Below are 18,866 nucleotides of genomic sequence, written 5' to 3'. Positions count from 1 at the left end.
ACTACTAAGATACAGAAAGACGTGTCACAAAAAAAATTTCATTGTATGTGAGGCCATATCATGTGGGAATGAAAAAATAAAATTCTTTAAAGTGTCGCACAACTGAATAGCAAATAAGTTCTAGTACCGAGTGAGAAATATGCAAACAAAACAGTCAAGTGCTCATCTTCTATGCCAACAGAAGCTTTTAGATCTTAATATCATGCTTAAAAGACCCGTCGTCTCTGAAAGTCATCAAAGAAATTAAACTCCTGGCCCCCTGATCATGAAAAGAAGCTCAAAAATTGATCCTGACTATATTCTGAAAACTCAAGAGACACACAACAAAGAGCACTTATTTGAAAAAATGTTGGGGTTTAGGGTCTTCCAGTATTTGGAGAGCATGACTTGCAGTTCCTAAGTAGTTAGACCTATCAGATCTGGTATAAAGCTGTAAGAAATACTGTAGAATCGTAGAATCATAGAATTGTCAGGATTGGAAGGGACCTTAAAGATCATCCAGTTCCAACCCCCCCACCATGGGCAGGGACATCCCCACTAGATCAGGCTGGTCAGAGCCCCATCCAGCCTGGCCTTAAAAACTTCCAGGGATGGGGCTTCCACCACCTCTCTGAGCAACCTGTGCCAGTGTCTTACCACCCTCCTGGGGAAGAACTTCTTCCTCACATCAAATCTGAACCGATCCATCTCTAGCTTCAATCCATTCCCCCTAGTCCTATCACTACCTGACATCCTAAAAAGCCCCTCACCAGCTTTCTTGTAGCCCCCTTGAGATACTGGAAGGCCACAACAAGGTCTCCGTGGAGCCTTGTGTTCTGCAAACTGAACAGCCCCAACTCTCTCAGTCTGGCTTCACAGGAGAGGTGCTCCAGCCCTCTGATCATCCTCGTGGCCGTTCTCTGGACACAGTCCAGCACTCATATATTAATCTTTTTTACTTCACAGTAGAGTTCGAAGGGCTTCAAGTACATCACAAGTTGTGAAGAGTTTTTGGGCAAAGCACATTAACACAAAAATTCATTTAGATGCTTCAGTTTGTGATAATTACATACATAAAAAGGATTAACATATTTTCAAATAATTCCACCTTTTCATCCTCAGATAACTATAATTACACTAGCTCCCTAGTGGCAGTATGTAAGCAAAATAAAAGTACAGCACAGTACCAGAAGTACACTATTTGCACTGGAATTAATATGCTGTTGCTTATTCTTTCTTCCATACACAGCCCTCTTATTTTCTCTCTACTCATATGCAAAGCTAAACACTCAGTTTATTCTGACATTTCACCACCCACTTCTAACATAGATCAGAATACTTAGATAGTATCAGAGATTCTCCAGTGAATATAGTTTCTTTTCATAGCTAGAGAAAAAGTAGGTTTTGGTCAAGAGTTCACCTAATGAATGGCTATTTCATTAATGAATACTTTCTTGCACTGAAAATCAGCTTTATCCAATATTTATAATTTGCAGTGTGTCCTGATTCCCCAAACACTGAAAACAAAGTTAGAGAATATTGGCTTACTAAGCCTGGCTAGTATCCGTTTCAAGGCTAATGAAGCTGTGCAAAGGGCCCACATCCATAGGGAAAATTAAGCTTTCAAATTCAAGATAGGGTGTTTAATAGTTAGTTAAAAAAGTAAATAGGCTTCTTTTCTGTTCTGCATAACATCACAGTCCAATAACGACACAAAAAACAACACACAAAAAAACCCTCAGAACCAAAACAATGCATAACTCTTTTCTTTCATCTGTTTAGTTTAAAATCAGCTGATATTTTAATTTGGTACCTCAGACCTCTCATAGAAATTCATATATTCAATCCTGCCTGCAAGCAGATGATGCCCAGATGTCAACTGCGTAACACTTGAGTTATGGAAGCCCAAACCTATTTTTCAGCTGTACTTAGCACGGTGACATCCTGGAAAAGAGCTGAATAATATTAAAAAACACTGATCGCTACTGTCAAGCATTCCAGAGAAAGTCTTAACTTCTTTCCATTGCCTCCTACAAGTCTGTAAGCTGGAGAAACACAAAGCAAAAAATGTACTGCTTTGATGTTGCAAGGCTGTAACTGAATCAGTGACCCAAAGTTCAAGAGGTCACTGAAACAAAGGAGAGAAAAGAAAGAAAACAAAAGCCTGTTCACATGAAACTCCAGTTCCACACTTTCGTAATGAGTTCTCAGCACAGCCTTAACATCATTACTGATTTGTGAAAAAAACCAAAACAACAGATTATAGCGACGATTTCAAACGTAATAGACGAATTGCAGATAAAGTAATCACTCTTTAGTATTCATATGACATACTACCAGAAGGCTCTAAATTCACAAATAAGAAATTTTTTTCCCTAAGGTGGATTGACCGTTACCCATTAAATTCTTGTGAGGGATTTACATTGTAATTAAATTATGAGTTACTCCCATGGTCCACAAAAAATATATGGAAAAATGCCTATGATGTTATGCATTTGGGTGATCTTATTTATTATAAAGATATTAACTTACAGATTATAAGCAGTGTTTTAAAATGCTGCTAGTTCTTAAATTTAAAAAGGTCTACACACTTTTTTCATATTATGTCTGTGTCAGATCCCATACTCTTTAAGTAGACTTGCTGTACTTGATAAAGGAAATCTAAGATTGTTTCTAGATTCTTTATTAGGACAATATTCATTTTTTATGCCATACAAAACTTTATATGCAGAGTTTTACTTACCAAATCCAAGTTAACGTGCGTCTTTGAAAAATAAGAACCTAATAGTACTCTGTATTGTCGAATTAATTACCATTCTGAGATTTCTAATGCAGACAATGACTTAGAGACATGAAAGAGCTCCATGCATGTCCTTCTGACATGAACAGATGTAATGGTGCATCTTATTTGTACCCAAACTATCAGAGGGACTGAGGCCCCACTCTATACTACATTCTGCACCAAAGTCAATACAGTGTCGAGGGTAATGTCTTTCAGGACAAACTTCCCTAATTGAGAAGATGTTACGCTGACATTGCTGAGTTCACTGTCACAGATAACTGAGCCAATCTTATATCCATAGGGGCAGCAGGATGGCAACAGCATCATGGCATTCCATTCAAAGTGATTTATGTTGCTTCATGTGAACGCAGATAGTACTACAGCTTGGCAGAAGCTAAAATTATATTTGAGATATGAGAGGAGAAAAGTCAGCAAACAAATTGTGAGTCCATCAAGAGAAGCCCATGGAAGGTTACGCACTGTTGCAAAAAAGTATAAACAGAAAAAAAATGTGGCACATGCCAAGGAATGTAATAAACTAAAAGGATTACAAGAACATGTGAACACCACCAGGGCTTGTGTAACAGAGAAAAAGGATGGCAACAGCTCCATGAGCAGCTCAGATAAATGCTCTGGAAGATGAATGGATAAGACAGCAGCAGATGAATGAACTACTAGCCTGAAAGCAATTGAAAATTCATCACTTTAAATTTGGACACAGATGCATCAACCAGTGTTGGGTCAATGGCAAGTTTTCTTAAAAAAACCCCAAAAAACAAGCTCAAAACAGAGCAATTTTGATTATTAGTAAATCTGATAAAAGAATCAACAACAGGTACTGCATCAACAAAAAATATACAGGATTCCTTAGAAAATGGGCAGTTACTAGGGCAACTTCAGATTACTAAAAAAAATCAAGTCTTCTTGAACGTATCTAAAGGCTATGTCACAAATTACCTAAATATTGCTGAATAAGCAAAGAAGGATTATCTAAGGATTTTAAAAATTGTGCTAAAATTAAAATTGCAAACAGAAATCCAAAGACCAGGTTGGTATCAGATGCATTAACTCAATGCTTAGCTGAGTCACATCCAATTCAGCACAGCTTTTTTCCAAATCATGGCTGTTGCATGAACTCTATAAAATTGTTTACTGCTGTCAGATCCTAGTGGACAATCATCCAAATAAAAGACAGTATCACTGCAATAGAGTCTATTATTGGAAGTTTTAGTTAAGAAGCCAAGAACCGTCTGGCCAACAATACTGGATCACATTCGGAGTGAGAAGGTGATGCCTGCAGCACAGAGCAGTGACAAGTTACAGATCAGTACAATCTCATGCCCCAAATGCCACATCATTCCGCACACAGATAGAGATGTCTCTATCTTTTTTTAGACAGGCAGCCTTAATTTTCCATTCTTTAAATCTTGCACCTCTCTGGCTAGGCTTATATTCACTTCATTTTTCTAGCAATTCAACAGAAATGTCTCTTCAGACATCTGCTACATACCAAAGGTATATAAGAAAACACATTTTTACATTAAACTCCGTTATTAGCTACTCTTTCTATACAGATATCTCTAATCTTACGTCTGTATTCTCAAGTATGTAATATTATTTTTTCAGCAGTGGCTGAAGTATATCAGGAGTGATTTAGCATAGTAAATAGTTTACAGCTTCATCACATGTCAGATAACAGTACATTTGTGGAATGTTGTTTAATAAGTGCTGCACAAAAAAAACTACTGTGAGGGACTCCAGGCACAGTTTGCCAAAACTCACATCAGCATTTTAGCAGATTAAAAGCTTCCATATGTGGTTTAAAAAATTGCATTATGGATTTTTATGGAGCACTAAGTAATGTGCTTAGCACCATCCAGAAGGCAAAGGTAACTTTATCAATGGTTTCTTGCCAGGATGCAATGCATTTCATGTTCAGAGTAGATATTTTATGGCAATGCATTTGGATTAGTGAAAATTAATATTTTCATCCTCATAGGCAGAAGTCTTAGAATTACGAGCAAATTTATTTCAGCCTTGAAACAACATGTGCTGTAGGATTCAGGCTAACTCAAAGTGCTTTGGCTTACCGGCTACCACAACTAAACTAACAAACACAACTTAACTAACTTCCTAAATAAACTGAAATCATTTGCCATGATACATTTTAGTTTCTCTTAAGCAAATGTGTTCATTTTTTTTCATTCCCGATACCAAAACAAAACAGCTTTACGCTCAACAGAAGAATCCCTTTTCCAGGAAAGTTCAGTCCAAATGTCTGGGCATAAAAGGATGCCTTTTTAGAATTGCACTGTGCAGGTAGCAGCGGTGTTTTGTTACCAAAAAAATTGTGAGCTGCTATTTTCTGTGTTCCTAGGTCTCTGATTCTTGGCTTGAAGACAGTCAGTCCTTTGTACTCTGTTATTACAATGAGGTAACCAAAGAAAGAGAGTCTTGGTTTGAGACTGTCAGCTGTTACTAATCACTGCTCCATGGCTTGCTGTGAATCCCTGCTTGCCTCTCCCTCCTGCTCTGCTTAGCACACATAAAGAAGATAAATTACTCCCCAGTTTCCCTTCAAAAAGCATATTGTTTGGCACATTCCAATACCGTGAGCAAAAGATGGAATAAAGCTAAGAGTTAAATGGGTATCTAAACAGCCTCTCAGCAGGGTCCTTCTCAGGCAGATGTGAGTTTCAGGAAATGTACTTTCCTGCTGCTTTTCCAAATGCATTCAGTTACATTGAAAACCCAAAAAGTAAATTGACTATACTTTTCAGAAGAGTAGAGGTTCTGCAAGCGATTTCCTGAAGTAATGCAATTATCACTGACACTCAGTAAATGCAGCATCTAAGCGTTATCGTATTTACATTTTCATTTTACTAGGAGGTGTAATACTTTGATGTCTATAAATAATTTAGCAACAAGAACCATCTGGTGAGATTTATGGAATTCTTCTCTGCCCTCACCGACTGACAGTGTTCTGACATAGAGGAGAGTTTTAAAAGAAGAATCATAGAATGGTTTGGGTTGGAAGAGACCTTTAAAGGTCATCCAGTCCGACCCTCCTGCAGTGAGCAGGAACATCAGCTAGATCAAGTTGCTTAGAGCCCTGTCCAACCTAACCTTGAATGGGGCTCCTCTAGTGTTTCACCAACCCTCTCAACATAAAAAAATTCTTCCTTAGATTTAGTCTGGATCTATCCTCCTCTCGTTTAAAACCATTACCCCTTGCCCTATCACAATAGACCTTATTAAAAAGATTGTCCTTATCTTTCTTATGTCCTCCTTAAGTACTGAAAGTCTCCCTGGAGCCTTCTTTTCTCCAGGCTGAATAACCCCAGCTTTCTCAACCTGTTGTTATAGAAGAGGTGCTCCAGTCCCCTAATCATCTGATCCCCATACAAACTCCGAGGAACACCACTCACCACTGATCTCCATCTGAACATTGAGCTGTTGACCAATCAAGTTATTTATGCATGACAACAAAAAAAGCAAGAAGTGAGAAACACTGTGGAATAGAGTAGAAACAGCAACTGATTTGAACCTCAGGATGAATAAATTTCTTACCAGGACTGCATAATATATTTGCCTACTCTATCAGAATATTATAACCAATGGCCCAGGAAATACTTCCTAGCCTAGAATACTGTCATATTTTTTAATAAGATAACAACTAATCTTGATGCACTGAAACAAAGCAGTTTCGTAAAGTGAAGCTATTCCACTGAAAGAGCAGTATCAGTGACAAATAACAAAATGGTCTTTCATTCTTCATGATTACCTGGAAGGTAGTAATCACTATAAAGACACTAAAGATTATTTAAACTTCTACCATTTACACCAGTGAGTGATGTTCTAACATTTATCTTATCATGGTTTCACAAACATTTTCCTTTTAATAAATAAACTGACTTGAAGAGCACATACTTGCAACTAACAGGATGAAGGATGAAAAAAACCAGTCATCTACAAAGTATTTTACCTTAGCAAGAGTTAGAAAAGGATAGGGGAAATATATTTGATGCTAGCACATATTACACCTATTTGCTAGATATTTTTATGCTGTTTCCATCAAAAAGTATGGGACCAACAGAAAGAGTAAATGATCAGTTTGCATACTCTTTGCAACTTGAAGGGCTTTCAGAATCACTGAGAGATATTTAGCATCCACATTCAGGTGTATTTCAAAACAAGGAAGAAAAGGTCTAATTTTAATAATAGATAACCTTCTTCTCACTAAGTTAGTGGAGAATCCACAAAGGAAGTTACATCACTGTCTTTAAGTGGTTATGTCGACTCTTCTGCATGTTGTTAAGTCCCACTTTTCTGTTAAAGTCTGTGATATCTCTGATTCACTTATGCAGTGGGATTTTTTCTTACGTGTAAAGGAACATGTGTGGGTCTTTACAGGGTATATATCTATGCTGATTTTTTCTGAAGGCAGTGCTGAGTAGCTGTGGTCCTCCAGACCTCTCGTGAGCCCAGACACTTCTTCACACACCCTTGTTCTCTCCTTCTCATCAGAAGGTGAATGATGTTTCCTCAGCTACCTGGTGAGAACAGAGCCAACTCAAAGATAAGCTGGGGGAAGTAATGAATGCTTACCTTCCTTCAGCAGCGCTGCCACAAAAGAGCAAAGATGCCGCTTAACAATACAGCCAAATTGAAGTAAAGGCAAACTGCTGCCAAAATGCTAGTTTTCTGCTCCCAGACACGCTTTCCCTTCTAAAAGTTCTGATGTTCACATGACACGATTCTGACATGATTCACAAAGACAAACTGTCAAAAAACCTAACCTTACAAAACCCAAAGCTAGTAGTGTTCTGGTGGCATAGGATAGGACAGGACTACAAAGCTGTGGGTCAGGTCTCATGCTCTAGGAGCTCTTAGCCTTTTAATTGGCTCATTGAATTGCGTTGCCAGATCCCACTCATGAGCTTCATTAGTCAGCTTAAGGTCATGTACTTTTGGATCAAATATGCTAATTTTCCTGTGAGATATTTGCCTAGTGTTTGTCAAGGACCTGGAAAAAAAAAATAAATCTAGTTTAATTAGGTAAAATTTCATATCCAAATAAGGATAAGTTAAACTGAGATTTGAGGGTGGTCTGTCCCATCTATTCAGGTTGAAAGGCATACAGAGCTATACTTGACACATGTACTTTATGCGGCTTCAGGAAGTCATTAGCTGTATTGATATAATATTAATTAACTTCACCAATGCATGTAGTTCTTTGAAAATGTTTCATCTTTTTCTTTGCAATTTTATTCTTTTACTGCTACTGCTACTAAAAATAATAATCCAGAGTTTACACTGATTTTGAACTTGACCTTGTAAAGACTGTTGTCAAAGCTTGAAATAATATTTAACTTTTTTTCCTGGGAATGCTCAATACCACTCGGGACATGCTCAGCAGTTATCAGAATAAAGCTGTAGAGCTTAATCATGTTGATTAAACTATGGCAAAAATTCAGTTGTCTTTACTCAACTATAGCTCTTCCTTTACAATTTTTCTGTCAGTGTATTTTACCATGACCTTGCACAGTGTTATTAATTTCCACAAATCCTCATCAGCATACACACAAGGGATTGTTCTCATGGTCTCACATTTAGAATTTACTGATCACATAGTGCTCAGTGGATGTAGGGGATCGGGAGTAGCCCATTTAAGACTTCTTCATTAGGAAAGTGAAAGACAACCTTAGAAACAAAATTAGGGCAACACTCCTGAGTCAGCAGTTGCCATTATTGCTGTTCCACCATAGGAGACTTTAACAAGCAATTTCTTAATGAAGATACCATAAGAAATAAACAGGAAAATAATTAGCAATAAAAAGATGCTCGTTTGTAATGTTTAAAGGAAGTGCCATCAATTCAATTCTAACACATTGAATAAGGAAAGGATTTACTATGATCATAAAAAATCTTTTTATTTCCAGTATTCAACGAGTAAGAGGTCTGGAATGCACAGTTTGTTCTACACACTCCCTCAGATGTGGTTCATAATTTTATATATTTGCAACAACATATTGCTATGTCTTTGCAGAATTCTATCTTAGAGGCATTCAGTCACACACCTACAGATGGTAGCCTCGCGCCACAGTGGCTCCTCAGCCCAGTGCCTGCACCGGGGCCCTGAACCTGTCCTTCCTCTTGTACTGAGTAGTGTTGATACTATCCTCTGAGAAGGAACTGAGGACTCTGGGCTTGTCTAGTTTGGAGAAAAGGAGGCTGAGGGTGACCTCATTGCTCTCTACAACTTTCTGGGGAGGGGAAGCTGAGATGAAGGTGCTCATCTCTTCTCCCTGATATCCAGTGATAGGACGTGTGGGAATGGCTCAGTGCTGCACTTGGGCAGCTTTAGGCTGGACGTTAGGAAGCATTTCTTTACCAAGAGGGTGGTCAAACCCTGGAAGAGGCTTCCTAGAGAGGTGATCAATGCCCCAAACCCATCAGTGTTTAAGAGGCATTTGGATAATGGCCTTAATAATATGCTTAAACCTTCGGTCAGCCTGGATTGCTAAGGCAGTTGGACTAGATGATCCTTATATGTCCCTGCCAGCTGAAGTATTCTATTCTATATTTAAGATTTTCATCATTATGCATCAAATGTAATTTTAAAACTATAAAAACACTGTTGGCAAAATGTCAGATACTCTTGTTACAAACGCAGGATTTTTAGTATAGGAAAGCAAAAGCAGAAACTTCCTATTTTTTCCAGAAGTTTTTAAAAGACATCAGAAAGATTTCAGAAACAGGGACTTTGTCCATGAAAAGCAGTAGCTGGGCATTTTACCGTTTTAAAACTGAAATTATACATGTGCATATATGCATACGCTCACATGCCTATCCCTTCCCCCAAGTGACAAGATCTCACTTGCTCTGACAAATGAGATGAATGTACTAGGATCAATCATGAGTAGTGACTGTTTTTTAAAGAAAATGGATCTTGCTACTTCCCAATTTTTCAGTGGGCTACTTGCCCACTGGCAGGCTATTTACTGTTGAGTGTAACTGCTAGTTATGAGTCCTGATCTGGCAAATCACGTTAGTTAGAGATTAACATTAATGACAAATATCAGTCCAAGAATGCTTTACTGACTATGAGTTTATACACAAAAACATGGCCCCAGTCATAGCAGCTACCAGCCAGTTATCGTGTCATTGTTGTAAATATGCATGTTCTGTCTGTGTAAATTTGTATATTCCTTCTTTCCAGAAAAACCCACAAGCAGAAACTCTTGGCTACTTTAAGAGGAAACACAGATATGTACTTAAATCTCAGACTGAAATAGCTCATATCTTATGACTTGAGGACATTGGGCTGTTTTGCAAAAAACAGTTGATGCCGTTTGCTAATTAAACGGGAAAAGTATTCTCAAGTAGTAGAACATTTTAGCATAGGTTCTGCTTTTTGGATTTTAAAGTAATTCCTTGGAATTTATTTTTGAACAAACAGATCCAAAGTGAAGAAATACCCAGTATATTCTACCTCTGATCTTACTGAAGACTACAGTAACATCCTTCTATGTTAAGTGTGCCCTGGTGTAATCCAAGATTACACACAGACTATGTACAGCATGCTTTCAATGTCAAAAAAATTAAAAACAATAGAAGCGAGTCTAAATTTGCAAATTCTAGAAACCTGTATGATTGAGAATCGTAATTACAATATTAAAAAATATAATTGACACAAAATTAGTCATAATGTAGAAGCTGTTAAAGAAAGTTGCTGCACCATTAGTTTATGCTAATTTGCAGAACCACAATCAAGTCAGTTGAACAATCAGAATTATCAATTAACAATTCAGAATTTTTAGCAAGTTTCTCTAACTAGATTTTTTTTTCATTTTCCTGCTATCCTTTCTGCTATTGCAATTACATACCTACTCGTTTGCTGCCTTTCCTCCATCCTAAAATATTATCATTTATTCTCTTAACACCTTCATTAAAGAACAACGTAGTTCTTTGCTTCTTGCCCTGACACTCTGGAGAACTCCTTGTCATGTCTTTATTTCACCCACAGTGTGGCTGATTCCTCACTTACTTCTCAAGAATGGGCAAGAGTAGGTGAAGGGAGATGACAGGGGTAAGAGCTTGGGTTTGTTTGCAGTTTTAGAGGCTTATGCCTGCTGCTCCCTTCTTTCTTCTTCTCTTTTCCTCCCTCCCTGCCTCCCCTCAATACTTAAAAAAATCATTCCCATTCATGTAGTGTGAGCGCACACGCTGGGAGAAATTACAGGCACTCTGCTCGGGGTTGCCTTGACAACTTCAAGGCATCCCTGTGCGTGGGGACCGGTGGCACAGCGAAGTTTCCCAGGCCCCTTGGGGAAGAGGAGGGGAGAGGAAGAGAGGAGGCAGAGGTTGCTGGAGCCAGCATCCGTGCGAGGAGAGAGCAGCAAGAGGGATGAAAGGAGCACATACATCTCTTTCAGGACAATGGGAGTTTTGCTGGCTGGCTGTGAAAGAACACACTGAGGATACAATGGTCTGTGACAAATGAAAGCTTTGGAGTGAACTTTATTGCTTTTCCATTAAGGACCCTTCCAGACTCCCATCCAGCTCCAAAAAAATTTTGTCAACATTTAAAAATGTAAAAAACCCAACCAACCAAACAAAAAACCCAAGCCCTTCACTTTGTCATGTTTTAAAAACAGATTTTAAATATTTTGTAGATAATTCTTGTTGTTGATATGCTGGATTTTTCTGCAGTTTCGACTCTGTATGGTGCCAAGCATCCCTCTTATGAGTTCCCTGAGTCCCCATTACCTTCAGTGGGAGGGAGGGCTGCCCAGCAGCTCCCCAGTAAGGGCTCTCTGAGGTGACAGCCTGCTTCCTCCTCCTATAGCTTTTATTAGGCCTGTGATTCATCTGCTTTGAATGCTCACCACTATACATGCCAATATGTATGTTATACGTGCATGCTATACATACATGCTATACATGTCATATAGAGCTCAAGAGAAGAGGCGCTGCTGTTCCCTACTTTGAAGCTGAAAAGCCATTTATATGAGAGCAGGAGCCAGAATAAGATGGAGCAACCTAAAATAAGGGGCCATGCAGTCATAGCTGGAGTATGTAGTAGGAAACCAAGCTGGAAAGTAGCTTAGAAAGAAAAGAGCATGACTCTTGCTCCCTGACATACCTATTGCACGTGGTTCAGCACTCAATGCCTGAATCAGTCCAAGAAAGAAATACGATCTAAAGCTCTAATCCTTCAACACAGCAATCTTTAGTGGTAAGATAAGCCCTCCCCTGACTCCTTGTGATTTCTGGACTGTAGGAGACTCAACTCAGTATCAAGCATGGAGTAAAAAGAAAGATCAGTCTTGTTTAAAGCAGTAGGAACATACGTCTGTGAACGCTCTAGAAGGATGATGCTCAGCATCTGGTCCTGAATCTATCACCTGGCAAGGGCAGGATACTGGGAACTGACTGATTTAACATCCGTGCATTTCCACACCTTCCTTCCAAACCTTTTCATGCTCAGGTTGTAAACCAAGTTTAAAGCTGATCTTAGCTAAAATGAAAATGTACACAGACCATTGCTTCTATTTTAGAAACAACAAGTAAGAACATAAACCAGCAACTCAAATACGCAAAAATAAAGTTGATGGGACTAGTATGTATGCATTCATTTTTCACTTTTTAAATCACACTTCATTTTAAGCTATATACTGGTATTTTAAAAATAAAATTTGTAACACTGTCTGCTATAAACATGGTGCAGCTCAGTACCAAATCTAAATTCTCAAAAAAGTATTAAATTTATTTTTATGCATTGGTTAATATTATTTTGCATTTGCATTATTCTGAGGACTCTAAAAAATAACCCTACAGGACCTACTTCCTCTTTTTAAAGATAGGAAAACTACTTATTACTTGATAGTTTTTACCATTTTCCTCACCAGATTTCCAAACATAAATATAAACTTACCATAAGCACTATTGGCCAGTTTTATAGATGGCAAAGCTGAGCAGAGAAATGAAGGATCAAGTGCTTCAATTGCTGAATTTCCACTTTCAGTTTCTTACTCTGCCAGTAACACTTTGTTCTTCCACTACAAAGCCACATGTAAATCAAGCAATTCAGGGTGCAAATCTAGTCATCTCCTTTGCAATTCATTTTGTGGGTACAGATCTTGATGGCTCTAATGGCTTCTGCTGAAAGCACAGGCAAACGCTAGCTGAAATGAAAGGGTAAGTATGAAGCATGTGATTGTTTTTATACTTTGAAGGTTTGATCAGAGCCTGGAACACAGCCTTGTTCTCGGTTTACATCAGGGACTGGAGTCCTTTCACTGTACCTCCAGTAGCGCATGTTTCCTACTTTAGAAGATAGACAGATAGAAGCACGATATATATACAGTTATTTGAGAAAACATTTTGTTTTGCCAGGTCATGATTCCAATTTTATGTTTCCATGTTATTTATATTCATGCAGTCTTCTTGCTGTATTTTAAATGCTTTCAAATCTGAGAAAGGTACCCAGAACAGAAGGTTGACAACTTTCACTATATTTTATATATTCAAAGATGGCATCTAGATAAATGTGTGGGCAGTCCACAGAAGTCTGGATTATCCAGTGCCATACAGGGGTCCATAGGAGGAGATAATAAAGCTAAAAGAGATCCTTTCCTGAATTTTTTTTTCGTTCTGAACTTTTAAAGTTTGATTCCAACAAGAAGCATCAATACTTTTTTTGAGCCCTCCAGCTGAAGTATGGGGAAGTTATTGACTACTTGAAATTTTAAGGAGAAGGAACAAAAGGGACTTTTAAGGAGGACACTAACTGCACCTGCCTGGAAAGAGAAAGACCATTTCCGTTTCTAATGGTCCTCAGAAGACACACCTTCTCACGAGATTATTTCCCCAGCAGAACTGCAATTTCATTTAAAAAACACAGTGCATCCCTGTTGGCGCAATCTGACAAACAAACACCTTAGCAGATGCCATAGTGAGCATCCCAGAATTCATGTTAGATCAGATGCATTAACATGAGCCAAGAATTAGGATTAATGTCACAAATTCTGCAAAGATTATAAAAGATCCTCAATGTTTATTCATAAAATAGTAAGGTTTTTCTGAATCAAGCTAACAGCATGTAATCTGTTTTAAACTCCCCTAGCTTGGGACAGGAGTAAACTGAAGTCATTCCACTAGGGAGTGAAGAAAACTCTTTATATATACTAATTGTAGCAAACTTTATCAACAATACTTGAAAGTACTCTTTTTTCTTTCTTACCATTGCAAACTAGCACATTTCTAAGGCACATTTTCCAGGCTAGGGTAACTAGGCTAATCAAAAACAATGAATTGACTCACTGGAATATGAGGAGTGCCACACTGCATCAGATTGGTATCTTTGCTTTTAACAAGGTGCTAACAAAGCACAGAATAGAAATATAAACAGAAAATCATGTAATAACAAGCATTAGTGGTGGGAGGGGAAGCCAGTGGCTGAACAAGCTGCAAAAAGGGTCAGCTTACCTTGGGTATCTTTAAATGGACTGGTCATCAAAACTTTTCCCACAAAAATATTTCCATCATGCTGAGTTTATACTCTTTACTCACAACTGTATGAGGTGAATTTCCTTGTGCTTAAATTTACCAGGAATTGCTGCCCTGGATAGTAAAGCATCAGGGAAGATGGGAGTCCGAGCAGTAGTCTACTACATGAGTACTACGATCATTGCTGTACTGATTGGTATAATCATTGTGGTCATCATCCACCCGGGGAAAGGTACTAAAGAAAACATGCACAGAGAAGGCAAAATTGTGCAAGTGACAGCAGCAGATGCCTTTCTTGACTTAATCAGGTATGGCTATGATATTGCACATTTTCTGTAACAGTAGCAAATACAGTCAAATTTAGATTCATATAGGAACAAAAGTAGACAATTTTAAACAGTGACTGCATAAAGTAGCCGATTTTTTTTCAACTATGTGATAACGATATCTCTAATCCCTACAATGCTACAAAAGAGTACATGGATTTATTTTCAATTCAAGCTGTTGCAAGGGATGAAACTGGTTTTAATATTCAAAGAAAGATTCTTTCTTTCATGCACAAAAGAAAGACTTCTGTTCTGCTATCTGCATGGGTCTTTTCCCCTCCTTCCATAGCACAGTCCTTATTACGAAGTTCCTCTGCTTTCCTTTACTTCCAACTTTCAGCAGTTTTCTCACTTCACTTGAATCCCTGATTTAGCTATTCATCTTAATTTTGAATTGTATCGACCGATCCAGGTGCATCTACTCAACTTGTTTAATTGTGTGGATGGGAAATAAATTCCAGGGACAGGCAAGTAAAATGCTTGAAATAGAGGGGCACAGATACAAAATCGTGTTTTCTCCTTGCTCAGTGACTCTGCAATGCCTCTTTTATAGAGCTAATATGTCACAGATGTATTCCAGGGAGTAGGGAAGCTGAGGTTTTGAACTCGGGAGCTTTTCCACAGGTAAAGCCACCAAAATTTTGTGTTCCACTAACCCATTTGGAGAAGCCAGAGACATGGAAAAAGGCCTCCAAGAGTCATGCTGCCAGGAAGGGGGACTTCAGAAAGACCCATGAAGAGGTTTGCACTCAGATTCCTCAAGATTTATTCAGTTAGGCTGCTTCTAATTCCCTGAGAAATGTCACCATTCTGGAAAGCAAAGAAACAAGCCCCCATATGTAGCAGGTATAAACACACATATGTAAGTGTATGTGTTATTATGAAAGAATACTCAAACTTCAGAATTCCTTAATCACAACAAGACTCTAAATTGAGTGATAAATGCCATGATGTCCTAGGCTACATGACTGCAAAAACTTTTGAGAAGTAGAAATGCATTCCATATTAGTAATTTCTTTATTAATCTGGATCCAGAAAGCATTAATAAAAATAAAAAGTCAGCACTGACCCACAGAGCTTTGTTCATCTGATAATTTAGCTAATACTCTGCTCCATAACCAGACCTGCCATACAATATTGGATACAGAGACTGCAATTGCCAGGATCTATCCAACCCTACTACATTTCGTCCTGATAAAGCTAACCAGGCCAATGCTATATGCAAAGCTCTACTCACTTTATACATAATTACATATTTGTCTAAGGATTCCTTTGAAAATTAGCTGGTCAATTCTTTCATTAGCTGTGCCCCTACTTAAGATATTATTAGAGTCTTATTACTTCTCACATTATTTTCTTTCTTTTTCACAGAAATATGTTCCCTCCAAATCTAGTGGAAGCTTGCTTTAAACAGGTAAAAAGTTTTGTACTTTCTAACGAAAACATAACAATGTAAGAAATTGAAATGCAATAGCGTTTTCTACAGGAGTATCACCTACTTACAGCAGAAACATGTTACATATGCTGCCAGCTGTCAAACTAATCTAAAACAACCAAAGCTGTACTTTGTTTTCAATCTTATTGTCTCAATATGTACTCTAAGAAGTGAGAAATCACCTGGCACAGCAAATAAAAACATATAATTTTCTTTCAAAATGCCAGATCTGTAATTCAACAGAAAGCTTCATTAAAGACAATACAGAATTTGCTTCTCAAACACTGTTATGTTACATTGGGAGATACTGAGACATACACCATCTGTACGAGGACTGGAAGATGTTCAAGAATGTCATGTCAGAAATGTGCATAGGTTTGGAACAGAGAGAACAATTTTGTGGACATCAATAGCAAAACCAACCTAGGGGCATCTCTTTGTTTGTTGCTTCCAAAATTCGTCTGTCATTAGCCTGGTCTTAAACTTAACTGTTCTATGCAGAAACTAATAGTAATTAGCTACATTCCTTTTTTAAAAGATTCAGTGAAAACTATAATGTGTACTTCCATAATCTAATTTCTTCACATTGACCCCACAGACAAACTTGAACTGATAATATTTGCCAGTTATTGCTATAGCAATAAAAAAAAAAAAAGCTGAAATGTGGAGGTCAAGAAGCAAGAGGATAAAGCAGAAGCTTTCAAAAATCCAGCTGAGTTACATCTTGCAGAAGAATTAAAAAGAAACAGTAACTTTTTTTTTTGCTATTTAGTTAGTTATATAAACAGAGACCAATAAAACCCAGCAACTTTCTAGATTGAAGATTTGGTCAAGATTAAAGATAACTAGAACCAGGTCCAACACCAACAAATGCTATGCCTCAGGTCCAAAACCAACAAATGCTATGCCTCTGTTTTCAGTAAGGGTGGTGATGAACTCAGGACACTGATGCACAATAGCAGTATGTAAATAAAAAAATCTGTATCTAAACTAGAAACAAAATTCAAAGAATTTAATGTAATAAAATCAGAGAATTATACCAATTTTTTTTATCTCAAATAATTGAAATAATTAGAGCATAAAGTTACAGACCTGGTGCAAGTATTTTTAATAAAGCTCCCAAATTGGGAAGTTATCTATAATTGCTGAAAGCAACCACAGTGCTTTTCCAATCTCAATTTCAAGAAGATTTGGGAAATTATTTAAGCTGATAATAACCCATTAGCTTGATCTCAGTTGTATTGAAGGATGAGTACCTTGTAGGAAAGAATAAAGACCTTATAATAAATGAAAATTAAAAGTACATTAGAAAAAAAATAAAATAGATGAAGAATAACACAGATTTCTGAAACACAGATTATACCTTTCACCTTTTTTTTTTCTTTTCTTTTTTTTGTGCCATTCAAGTGCAATAAATTTAATCTCTTTGAACTTCTGTAAAACAAAGTTTTAACATGAGGGAAATGAAATAGCTGGGCAGGGGATAAGATTATTGTAAGAATTGTAACATTTGTGGACACAGCAGTGGAAGTTGCTGAAGAAGCTGAGTGTACCTCAACTGATATTTTTATGAATGACATAGCCATAATGAAATTTACAGACAACAAGAAAGTCCAAGCACTTTGTATAAGATTTATATGACAAATGTCAAAGAAGGTGGTATATCTCTCACACACTATAATACTATAAAGTACAACAACAAAGCGAATTGTCTCTTACAGACAACAGCATGTTTGGTTATCTCCTTTTAGCTCTTCATCACATGTGAAATAGGCATTTAGAAATTAAGAGCGATTTCTGCTTTGAGATGGGAGGTCATCATCAGAAGAAGAAAATCTAAAACAACCCTCTAATTCACCTCAAGGAAATATAACATTACTCCAAGAGAGGAAATAAAGCCAAAGGAATGTGACTGAGTATATATGAGTCATTACATTCACAGTAATATTGATGTAAAATAAGCACAATCAAAAGAGAGGTTGCTGGGATTACTGAAGAACATAGCAATAAATGAAAAAGTAAGCTTGATTTAAAAACTATTCAGTACAAAAAATGAAGTAGGAACAGAGTTGTACAAGAAGAAAAAAAATGTTCATACAAGAAGAAATGGAAATCACTATTACTGAAACTAAAGTGTGAATTAGTAACATTTTTAACCTTCATAACCTAGAAGGTGAGGTCCTGAAAAAGTCTTCAATTAGGACTCGTGGGAACAACCTACTTCATCAGCTTGAAAAATTCTCTAGATACAAGTATCCTACAGCAACAGGAAACTTGATTCAGTGAATAGCAGCCCTAAATCTATGTTCTTAATTAAAGATGTCTTGTGCATTCTGCTTACATTAAGTATATCGTATTTCTCATTTGCTTTACAGCTTAAAGGTTTTTCCAAAAAATGGTTCAAAAAACCAGGAAATGTTTAATGAATTTTCTACTGGCTTTCAGCAGCAGCTATCCTTACTGAAGCACCAGGATTTTAAATCTATCATACTGATTCTATTATCTTTTGAATCAGGTGCCTACACCTAAAGTTTTATATTTAAGTTATTTTGTTTTAGCAGATTTTTTGAAACAAAAACATTTTACAGGAGAAACAACTATATGTAAGATTCATAGGTACCCAGGTGACTTTCTACATCTGACTCCATCACTGCCTTTATAAATGTTATATTGGGTTTTTTTCATCTATTTCTCACACACACATATATATATATATATAAGGAAGGATCTTGTACCTGGCACTAACCTGTTTCTGTGACACTGTGCTACAGAACCAGACACAAACCAGACTACTACTTATAGTCATCCATGCTCAAAGGCATAATACTGA

General features: G+C 37.3%; 1 protein-coding gene across 4 annotated transcripts in view; it reads left to right on the top strand.

Annotated features, from left to right (window-relative positions):
• SLC1A3 (solute carrier family 1 (glial high affinity glutamate transporter), member 3) overlaps positions 1-18,866 on the top strand; it is a 57,402-nt gene that overhangs the window by 24,941 nt on the left and 13,595 nt on the right. For 3 of the 4 annotated variants that reach the window (XM_009868880.1, XM_009868865.1, XM_009868872.1), the window contains 2 exons: positions 14,379-14,583; positions 15,973-16,015. In XM_009868880.1, the coding sequence (XP_009867182.1) occupies positions 14,379-14,583; positions 15,973-16,015 (248 nt within the window). The remainder of the gene's footprint in view (positions 1-14,378; positions 14,584-15,972; positions 16,016-18,866) is intronic. The other variant, XM_009868888.1, reaches the window with a different exon arrangement.

This window comes from Apaloderma vittatum, unplaced genomic scaffold (genome assembly GCF_000703405.1).
Source record: "Apaloderma vittatum isolate BGI_N311 unplaced genomic scaffold, ASM70340v1 scaffold380, whole genome shotgun sequence".
NCBI classification, from domain to species: domain Eukaryota; kingdom Metazoa; phylum Chordata; class Aves; order Trogoniformes; family Trogonidae; genus Apaloderma; species Apaloderma vittatum.
Note: the sequence above shows the minus strand (reverse complement) of the source record. Positions and strands in the feature narration are given on the sequence as shown.